This window comes from Dipodomys ordii, unplaced genomic scaffold (genome assembly GCF_000151885.1).
Source record: "Dipodomys ordii isolate 6190 unplaced genomic scaffold, Dord_2.0 Scaffold204, whole genome shotgun sequence".
Lineage (NCBI taxonomy): Eukaryota > Metazoa > Chordata > Mammalia > Rodentia > Heteromyidae > Dipodomys > Dipodomys ordii.
Genome location: NW_012267420.1, coordinates 2,471,459 through 2,482,733, shown reverse-complemented (window position 1 = coordinate 2,482,733; position 11,275 = coordinate 2,471,459). Strand labels below are relative to the sequence as shown.

The 11,275-nt window shown below is 36.5% G+C and overlaps 1 protein-coding gene across 1 annotated transcript in view; it reads right to left on the bottom strand.

Moving 5' to 3' along the window:
* Nucleotides 1-11,049, bottom strand: part of Tbc1d32 (TBC1 domain family, member 32) — a 135,629-nt gene extending 124,580 nt beyond the window's left edge. The window contains exons 1-2 of the mRNA XM_013035123.1: nucleotides 10,885-11,049; nucleotides 1,670-1,831 (exon numbers count right to left, since the gene is read on the bottom strand). Of these exons, the coding sequence (XP_012890577.1) occupies nucleotides 1,670-1,831; nucleotides 10,885-11,039 (317 nt within the window). The 5' untranslated portion in view covers nucleotides 11,040-11,049. The remainder of the gene's footprint in view (nucleotides 1-1,669; nucleotides 1,832-10,884) is intronic.
* Nucleotides 11,050-11,275: the final 226 nt, after the last annotated feature.

Here is an 11,275-nt window from a genome sequence, read left to right as displayed (position 1 = left end):
TAGTTAACCAATTTTGCCAGCACCATTTACTGAAGAGGCTGTCTTTCTTCCATTCTATTGTTTTAGCTCCCTTATCGAAGATTAGATGGCTATAGGTCCCAACAGACTTTTTTTGAAAAGACCAACATGAACTCTTCTGCATGTGATACCAACAAAAATGTTCACAAGAAAAGTAATTATCTCTAAGTTTAAACTTCAAGTTAAATTTTAAAAGTTAAATGAACTAGAATCCAATAGTTATTGCACAGTTTTTAAAAGGAAAGGAATAAAGGATATAACATAAGTACCATTGAGCAGATTCTTTCTCTTCTTTTTTTTTAACAGAATGTAGGACCTCATCCTTGCTGGGCAGGCACTCTTGCGGTTGATCCATGCCCCTAGTCTTGTTGCCTAAGTTCCTTCTGAGATGAAGTCCTACATTTTTCTACATAGGCCTGGACCTCAATCCTCTTACAGTTTCCAGATACCTGAAATTATAGGTATATGCCACCACACCCAGCTTTTGTTGTAATTGCTATTGTTGAGATGGCATCCTTATTTTTTATTCATTTACCTTCAAATCCTTCCAACCTGTACCTCCCTGAGATGATAAGTATGAGCAGCGATGCCCAGGCCCAGCCCAGAATCCTTTAATGCTCCAAGAGCATTAAAGACTATAGAAAGAAAAACTGCCAGTAAAAACCTGTAAAAATGAAAAATCAACACACTGAGTACATTGGCTCATTTTATATTAAAAAACAAACTATATAATTTCTTCCCTTTGCAAACATCTGTTTAAAAAAACATCAAAATATTTAATTAGGAAAGCACTTTTATGGTTAGTTGCTACAGTAAAATTGTTGTCAACAGCTGTACTGTTGCTATATTAGCCTTATATAATTTCTGAAGAATCACAAAGAAAAAAATAAGTAAATAATACCCTTTACAATTTAAAATCTTTCATCCACAGTTCATAAAGCAGAATACAAACATCTATTAAGTCATTTAAAATCTTTGTGAGGTAGTGATTACTTACATATGGATGAAATAAAACAGGAAAATCAAATAGCTTAGACTTTTTTAAAGTATTTTCTTAGCCAAGTACCTTAGGCTCAGGCCTTGTAAATCTAGGTACTCAGAAAGCTGAGATCTGAGGATCATGGTTCAAAGCCAGCCCAGACATGAAAGGCTGAGAGACCCTTAACTCCAATAAACAAACAAAAAGACATGACAGAGAAAGGTAGTTTACGCAGAGAGCTGAGGGAAGGTCTCTAAAGAACTGAATGCAGACCCCCAAACAGTAAAGAAGTAAGTCCTGTAAATATTTAGGGAAAGGATATTCTGGGTAGCAGCAGCAACAAGAGTGTAAATTCCCAAAGAAAGATCTTACTTGTTGCTTTAAGAAAGCAAGACAAGTATGGCTGGAGTGCTGTGTGAAGAAAAATATGGTAGGAAATAAGGAAGGAGCAGCAGACTCATGGCAAACCTTGACTCTCAAATTTCACTTTGAGCAATATTGGCAGTCTTTGGAGAGTGTCGCATCAAGAAGTGTTTTGATCTGATTCACAGTTGTAAAGCATCATTTGGCTACTATGAGGGAAACAAGGTTGAGGGTATGGGGTTGGGATAATGTCCAAAAAACCCTGTTGAGAGAAAACTCATTTTAAAATATTATCCCAGGCATACTCACTCTTTAGATTCTTGAGTTCTTTTAGTAACATACTGGACAACTGTGTCATAGCCAGATTCCACCCCCTGATTGTGATCAGATATGCAACTTTCCATTTCTTCTTCAATCATGGACCCCAAAGTGTTGCATATGTGCTGCCTGAGGTACTTCACAAATTCATAGCTGAAAGAAATATTTTTAAATGAAGTGAATACCATGAGCTCATTTATTAACCATATCTAGAAAATGTTAACATAGGAAAGTTTGATACAATGTGTATCCTACAAAATTAAAAACAGTGAAGAAAGAAGTGGGTAGGGAAGAGATGGGTGAGAATTTTAAAAGTGTGTCACTGATCAAGATATATACTATATACATAAATGGCTTTGTTAAGTAGCAAGTCCTTTATCCAACTACTTAAAGACAATAAAAACATATTTTAAAAAAAACATTGCTTACCTTAAAGTAACATCAAATTGATCAGTCAAGCCAAACCATCAAGCTTATATAGGCTTTCTGTTTTATTTTTTATCTAAGTAACTTAGCAAAGATCATCATTTAAAGGTAATCATGAAGAAGAAAAGAAGAACAAGCTAAGAAGCAAATTTCAGAAGCATCCAAAACTTTATTAGGTTAGGGATTTTTTTTCCTATTTCTTTGTTATCTCCTAGATCTTTAAGATATGATGCTGAAAGGTAAGAAAAGTTGCTTTAAAAGATTTTTTATAATTACTTAATTCAACAGCTAACACTAAGCAAAAGGAAAGAAATGTACATATCATCCGATGTGGAAGAAATAGTTGTATTGTCAAAGCTTATAGAATTCACAAACTTTATAGACCAAGATAATGACAATTTGCCTTGTGAAGGTTAAAATGTATTTGTGACTTCAACTAAGTATCACTATCCTACAATACTGTGAAATTTGTAAAATTTTTGTAATCACTTAATCTCAATAATAAATTATTTTTAAAATCTTAAGTCAAAATAGAATATAGTAATTATGAAAGAATCAATACCAAAAGGTAAGCTCCCATCACTGAAATAGTTTATTAATATTATTGGAAAATGATCACTGCTTAACTTCTACCTAAAAAGTTCTTCTCTATGGTCAAGTGCTAGTGGTTCTTGTGTGTGTTAATTCTATCCACTCAGGAGAATGAGATCTAAGGATCATGGTTTGAAGCCAATCCAGGAAGGAAAATCCATGAAACTCTTATCTCCATTAACCACCAAAAAGCTAGAGTTGGGGCTCAAGTGGTAGAGCACTAGCCTTGAGCAAAGAAAAACTTAGGAGCAGTGCCCAGGACCAGAGTTCAGTGCTCAGGACCAGAGTTCAAGCACCAGGACTGCCACCCACCCCCACCCCCGCCAAAAAAAGAGTTCTTATTTATGTTTAAGTATCCCACATAATAGAGTACTTTGGACATTATTCTTAACTTTGCTAAATACTAATATTAAATTAGTTTGTAAATGCAAATCATATAGCAAATCTGAAAAGGAAAATGTCCCACAAAGTAGTTATTTTATGAAACATAGGTACTAAAAATAAAGGACAATAATTATAGCATGGTTTAGAATGGTTAAAGCTTTAGTATCTTTCAAATGGCAAACATAAATTAGAATGTATAATTTTTATTTTTTTTTATTTTTGGGGGGGGGGTCCAGTCGTGGGGCCTGAACTCTGGGCCTGGGCACTGTCCCTCAGCTCTTCAGCTCAAGGCTACCACTCTACCACTTGAGCCACAGTGCCACTTCTGGCTTTTTTTTTTAATGCTTATGTGGTGCTGAGGAATCGAACCTAGGGCCTCATGCAAGGCAAGCACTCTACCACTGAGCCACCTTCAATTTTTTAAATGTTATGTACATTCAAAATGTTCAGTTGAATAAGGTGCTCAAATGTAGGCACTTTAGGAGACATTGATTTAGTTCCTATAACTGTAAGTCCATTATGGTAACTAATATATAATCTTCAGTGTATGTGTTATGTGCATGTGTGTGCATGCACATGTGTGTGTGTGTGTGTGTGTGTGTGTGTGTGTCTGTGTGTGTGTGTGTGTGTGCTGTTACTGGGACTTGTGCTCAGGGCATCATGCTCTCACTTGGCTTTTTGCTCATCACTCCTTCAGTTTTGGCTTTTTGCTGATTAACTGAAGATATGAGTCTCTCAGACTTGTCTACACAACTGACTTTAAGCCACATCTTAGATCTCACCTTCCTGATTAGCTAGGATTGCAGGCATGAGCCACCAATGCCTGACTTCATCAGTTTTTGTTAAACAACTAAATGTTCTACAAAGAAGAGCCACTTTAGCCAAGTAGCTCAAGAATTTCATCTTTTGCTTTTGTTGAGTGGCATTTGCTACACCACTCAATTCTCTATCTCTGAACACACTGCTGCTTCTGGGAACCCTCCTAGCTGCCTGGCAACTGTGAATGACAGACCTATCATAGACACTGCAAGTCTTCATCATGAAGGAGAAATACCTGACATAAAGCTGTGGGGTTACAGTAAAAGTATAAGTTCAGTATCAAAAAAAGGCCTATCACCATCACCAGCTGGATCATTTACTTTAACCATGTGACCCTGGGAGAAGTCTTTGGTCCTCATCTATAACTAAGCAATTACCATATGTGCTTCCTCCCATTATTTGGAAGAATTATGAAGGCAATAGACAAAAAACTTAAGCTATGCAAGTGTAAACTATACATTAAAGAAGAAATGTTTAGAAAATGCATTCTCCATTCCTATAAAGTTTCAACTACAGATTCAGAGGAGCGATTCCATTAGCTTTTTTGTCTGTCTAAACCTCTCAATAGAACACCAGACCTGTTCATTAAATGCCTAGTGTAAAAACCACATTATATTTCTTCACTATATCTAAGTTGTTCTAACCAAAATGAAATCTGTCATCCTACTCCCCACTCACAAACTACTTTCTCTTCTGATTTATATATTTATGTTAATTGTATCATAATTTAAACAGACAGCTGAGCATACAGGCTCAGTTTCATTGTTTTTCTTGTTCTTTTTTTCTTTTTTGCCAGACCTGGGGCTTGAACTCAGGGCCTGAGCACCAACCCTGAGCTTCTTTTGCTCAAGGCTAGCATTCTATCACTTGAGCCACAGCACTACTTCCATCTTTTTCTGTTTATGTGGTACTAAGGAATCGAACCCAGGGCTTCATGCATTCCAGGCAAGCACTCTACCACTAAGCCACATTCCCAATCCCAGTCTCAGTTTCAACAGTTTTCTCCATGTCTTATATCCCAAATAACAAGTTTTAGAAATCTATAAATGTTTCCTCCACAATTTCTCTTTCCCTTCATATTGCCATCAGACTATTGTTCACACCTTTTTAGCCTATAAACAATAGGCAGCTTAAGTCATTCATAAATTGGGGCGTCAAATTAAAAATCATCTGAAGAAGCATGTTAATACACAGATTGCTGGGCCCCATTCTCACTCAGAGTTGCTGATTTGGCTGTAAAAGAGTGAGGTCTTCTAATAAGTTCCCAACTGACACCAGTAATGATACTGATGGTCCCAGAACTATAATTTAAGAACCACTGATCCAGAGAGATTCTTTATTGCAAATAGCTTGTAAATAACCCTAAGGTTCTTGGAACTGCAGTTAGCAAATTACTATTCAAATAAACATTACTGACCCAACACATCAGTGAATAATTTTATGTTCAGTTATATAACATTAAAAAATTTAAATATGCAGGATCATTTTATGATCATTTTATGATCCTGTATATTAACTGCTTTTCTCAGTTAACAGACCAAATATTAATTGTAATGATTTAGAATGAACAAGTCTAGTCAGAGTTTCAGTAATCATATGTACCAGTTTTTAATTTCAGTATGTAGTTATTAGCTAATTGAGGTTACACAGATTTTATATTTTCTCAAGGCTTCAGGGTTTTTTATTTATAAAATAGATGAACATCTATATTGGAAATTGTCATAAAGATAGAAACTAATATGTGTTGTGCATTTAACACAGGGTTTCACATAAATTTAATGATCAATAAGTGGTAACTATTATTATCATTATTTGTAAACTTAAGACATACTTTGTCTTGAGATTAAAATATCTTATATATCTTAACTTTTCCTGCCAGATTTATATTCCAGTGCTACCCAGACACATGCCCAACACTCCCCCATTTCTGTTTTCAATACCTTTTTTTTTTTTTCGGTGAGTCATGGGGCTTGAACTCTGGGCCTGAGCACTGTCCCTCAGCTCTCCAGATCAAGGCCAGTGCTCTACCTCTTGAGCCACAGTACCACTTCCTGTTTTGAGTGATTTATTGGCAGGAAGAGTCTCATAGACTTCCCTGCCTGGGCTGGCTTTAACCGCAATCCTCAAATCTCAGCCTCCTGAGTAGGTAGGATTACAGGAATGAGACACCAGTGCCAGCTGTTTTTTATACCATTTACAATATTCACCACCTAAATGTTTTACTACCACACTTCCTTCAGTATACTAGCTCCTATAACCTAAAACATAACCATCTGACAAAGCCTTTCCCAGTTACCAAAAACCCAGTATTCTTTCTTCTCTAAGCCCCAAAATTACTTTGTCCCTGTTAGCATTTACATTGTTCTATCTGTTGTATATCTTCTGATTGATTCCCACTCAACTCACAACTTTTTAATTAATACTTGATAACTATACATATTTGAGAGACATAATCTGGTATTTCAATGCAGGTTTAAACTATACAATGATCATTGACATAAACCTAGATTTTTTTGTCTTTATATACATGACACCAGTATTCATTCACTTATCTATGTATCACCTGCTAAATAGCAGAAACGTTATAAACACTTAGCTTGAAATACACTTGGAAAGGTTTACCTCTCCACTTGGACATCAGTGGCTGTCAACTGGACTTGCCTATCCTCTCAAACATGTTAGAGGATAGATCATTGTTATCACAATGCTTTTTATTAAGTTTCAAGTAACATGCCAAAACTACCTGCCTATATAGATGGCCTTTTACTTTTCTTACAATCATCTCTAGAAGAAGAATAAAGAGCAGAGAAAGAAAATGGGGAAGAAAAGTAAGCTCTTTCCAACCTCTCATCACACTTTTTTGTGTGCCAGTCCTAGGGTTTGAATTCCTGGCATAAGCACTGTCCCTGACATTTTTGCTTATGGCTGGTTTTCTACCACTCAAGCCACACCTTCACTTCCAACTTTTTGGTATTTAATTGGAGATTCAATTGTCATAGCTTTCCTGCCTTGACTAGCATTGAGCCATGGTTGTCAGATCTCAGCCTCCTGAGTAGCTAGGATTACAGGTATGAGCCACCTGTGCCTAATTCCCATTACATTTTTAATACCAATAGAATAACTTTTCATGCTTCCTAGAGGACTGATCTTTAATGCTTCCATCTTCTGCCCTCCAGACCCTAAATAATGTGCTGAACATCCTCCTTTTCATCCCTTTTATCCTTTCTATAAGTGCAAAACCACACAACCTCACCCAGAAATCACTGCAGCCCTTGCTTGTTTTCCTTACTTCCTCTTTCCTCTGTCACATTCAACCTAAACACTGGAGTTATAATAGTCATCAAAAATAATTGCCACAAGACGTTATGTCGAAAAATGAACTTTACAACACTGGGGGGAGGGGAGTAGGGGGAAGTGCGGGGGGGGGGGGAAGAGGGGAAGATGGGAATGGATGGGAAGGGGAAACAAAGGAGGAGGCAACAATGCTTGATAAGAAATGTATTCATTACCTTGCCCATGTAATTGTAACCCCTCTGTATGGTATTTTCACAATATAAAAAATTAAATTAAAAAATCATTGCCTTAATTCTTTCACTCAGAGCCATCTAACTCACCCAAGGTCAGGCACATAATATTTCAATTAAGTATTTTTTAAACTTAAAAATAATTATTGACCATCTACTGATCTCTCATATTCGGACATGAGAAAAAAAGAAACAAAGAAGAAATATTCATCAAAGAATGTCACTTAAGCCTAGGAAGACAATAATTTGTTAACATAAGACACATGATATTACTATATCTAAGTAGCAGCTCATCCAAAATATATAAAGATGTGCTTGATCTGATCACCTCATCTCTCTATTGCTGAATTTTTCATAATTATATAGGAAACTTTTACCAAACCAAGTAAAAGAATATTCACTTTTGTCAGTCTTTCTTCTTTAGATGTATTACTTAGATTTTCCAAGAATATTTAATGATTGTTTTTTCATGATGAACTTTTATGTCAAAATATCAAGAAGTATAAATTGCAAAGGACATAAAACATTTCAGGACTATATCCTTTGAGCTATTTAAAGAAGGAAAAAATCATTCATCTATAAAATATCACTACTAATTTTTTTAATATTTTACTAAAGTTATGAATTGTAATGCGGATTTTGTGAATTCTTTTCTTTTTCAAGAAATAGAAGACTCACATAAATTTTTGATGTTTTTCTCATATCATTTTATATGACAGATACTCAGAATTCTTAAAAACAGTTCTAATTCTTCAGATCACAAGGAGAGGAGGGTTGAAGAGGTTGTAGAGGTTCACTTAGGTGGTAATGGAGTCTGAATTCAAGGTTTTGTACTTGCTAGGCAGGTGCTTTACCACTGGAGATATGCTGCCAGTCTTTTCTGCTCCAGGTCTCATTTTCTCTGGCTGGCCTGGACCACCTTATGCTTCCCACCCCATTTGGGAGAATAAACACACCACTGTGCCTAGTTCTTTTCTATGGATATACAGTCTGGTGGATTTTTTTTTTAACCTAGGCTGACCTATACCATGATCTTCCCAGTCTCTGTCTCCCAAGTAGCTAGGATTACAAGGATTTAAGGACTAGTGCCTAGCTTCACAGGGTTTATTCTACGTCAAACTTAAGCATGTATATTAATAGCATACAAAAGACCAATCAAGGGAAAGCTACATTGGCAATACTCTGGACCTTCCCCCAGTACTATATTTTCTCCAACTTTATACTATCTGAAATTACATCATTTAAAACACCATCTTGATACCAAAAATGCCAATTGTCTAGATACCTAAGTTTCCCTTATACACTTGTTTAATAAAAATTCTCTTTGTAAAACTAGGACAAAATCAGGTGAATTTAAGGAACCAATGTTCTGATAGTGGAAATGGGAAAACAATATGTCAGAGTATGAAATACTTCAGAAGTAACACACACCTTAGTGACTCAAGAACATTAAGTGTTCTACGGAAGGAGAGTCAGTGAAAAGAAAGAGAAATGGAAATAAGAACACCCAGACTAACTGATCTTTGACTTTGAAGCTTCTATGAGGATGTCAAATACATTTTCCTTACCTACATATAAGTTTTCTTAAGCCAAGTGTTGGTGGGCCATGCCTGTTATCCTAGCTAAGTGGGAGGGTAAGATTTGAGGATCCCAGTTCAAAACCAGCCTGGAAAAGTCCGTGAGAGTCTTATCTCCAATTAACCATAAGAAAACTAGAAATAGAGCTGTGACTCAAAATGGTAGAACATTAGCTTTGAGCAAAAGAGCTTAGGGACAGATCCCAGACCCTGAGTTCAAATACCATGACCAACAATAAAAAAAGAAAAAGAAAAGAGTCTTCTCCTCTTAAGACAGATCTCAGGCTACTGCCCTAAAATACTATGAATTTTATTGGTTTTTACCTTTAAGATGACAACTACTTCCTAAAGTACTCTTAGGATTTTAAAATTTTAAGTCTGCAAACAAGTTATAATTTATAATGTGTCTGTATTTTTACACAGATAATTATAGCAAAGTATTAATGACTGAACTTGTGTTATTTGTACTTGTTTTAATGGCTTAATTTTTATTATATTATACTTTTAAAGAAATCAATAGCTAACCAGCAAAAGATGGTCTCTGGTATCGCTAAAATAAAGAACATTATAATCTGATCATTATTTTTAGTAGAGAACTTAATGAGAAAATTATCCAGAAAATCATGATACTACAAAAGAAAATATAAGTATTAACATAAATACTAAAGAAATTAAATCATGAGGCTGAAGCCAGCCTAAACTACATTAAAAAAAAATGTCTCAGAAGGTAGCTAGATAATACATACATACATACATGAATAAATGTAATCCCAGAAGTCAGAGTTAAGGCCAACCTAAACTAAACTCTCAGACCAGAGAAAGAAAAAGGGAGAGAATACATAATAATGAATGAATAAACAGATACAGATACATAAATATAGGTGGAGAGAGAAGTTAGAAGCTGTATTAGAAAGGACTCTTTCACACTTCAAAACTCTCTTAAGACTCCTATGAAACCAGTCAATGAGACACTCAAACTCCAAGTAGTGAGACTTTTGCACCAAATTTAAAGAGACTCAAAGATCTTCTAATGTCTGTTAATGATATTGGTAGAAGTTCCAGACAATAACTTAAAGGTAGTCAAGCCAGTAAAAGGTAACATAAAAAGAAAAATTTGAACGTCACTTTCGTGAAAGTGAAATTCAAACATGGAAGTAAAGATAGTAATACTAATAATAATGAGACGTCTGTAGGTAGAATTTTACATTGACATTATCTGAACAAAATCAAAAGAAAAATATAGGACTCTACAAAATCATCAAGATGTTTTACTTTTCGTTTTTAGGTCCTTCAAGTCTGCCTCCAATGTTCCCTTCTCTTCTGCTCCTAGGTGAAGGGCATTCTATCTGGCACTTAATCTTCCTGACAGATTCCACAGGCATCTGTATATGTATAGCTTAAATTACTACAGAGGAAGTTAATCGCACTTCAGCACAGTATTCCCCAGCAGTGCTGAGTGATTCATTAGCACAACTACTGGAGCAGATCAGTAAAGGAACAAGGATCCTGTGGATCACAACTTTTGGGTAGTGTCTGGAACACATTAAGACAAAATCGTTCTTTGAAGAACATGAAGAGGTTACAATTCATGTTACTGTCTTGCCCAGGGAGGGAATTAAAAAACAAAACATGAGCCAAGGGATCTGCTGATAGTAATATTAGAAAGAGACAAACGGCAGGAGCTACAGGAAACCAGTGAAAAGGAAATCAGACATGCAGCATGTGGGCAAATAAAAGGGAGGGGGGTCTGAATCTCCACTTAGCTATACTTTAAAGACCAAATGAATACTCTTTACCCAACAAGTCACGCGGGAGCCCTTTCTGCATCAATGGTACGTTTGCTGACTTTAAAACACAATGTTAAGGAACTTAAAAGCAATTTTACTTGTGAAAATTTTCGTCAGTTTTCTCCAGATGTAAGAGAATCTCCTCGGCACACTCCAGGGAGGGTGCCGCCGTGATTTTCTCCTTCACGCTTTGGAACAACTGCCTGAGCATGGCGGGCAGCTGGCGCTCGTCCTCGTTGGAGGATTGGGCCATCCTGCGCGGGCATCAGGCTCCCACCATTCCGGATCCCAGGGAATGCGGCACGGTGCGCACGCGCGCCGCCACCCAATCCCGGCCTGCGCGCAGCGTCGTTGCCTAGGAGACCGCGTCTAGCGTCCGGAGGGGGGTGGTGCGTGTGTAAGCCCTGAGCGGCCTGACAATATTTGGAAAGGTAAGACGCGTGACTTCGGGAAGCGGGGCATTTACAGGCTCTGCCTTTGATTCTGTAT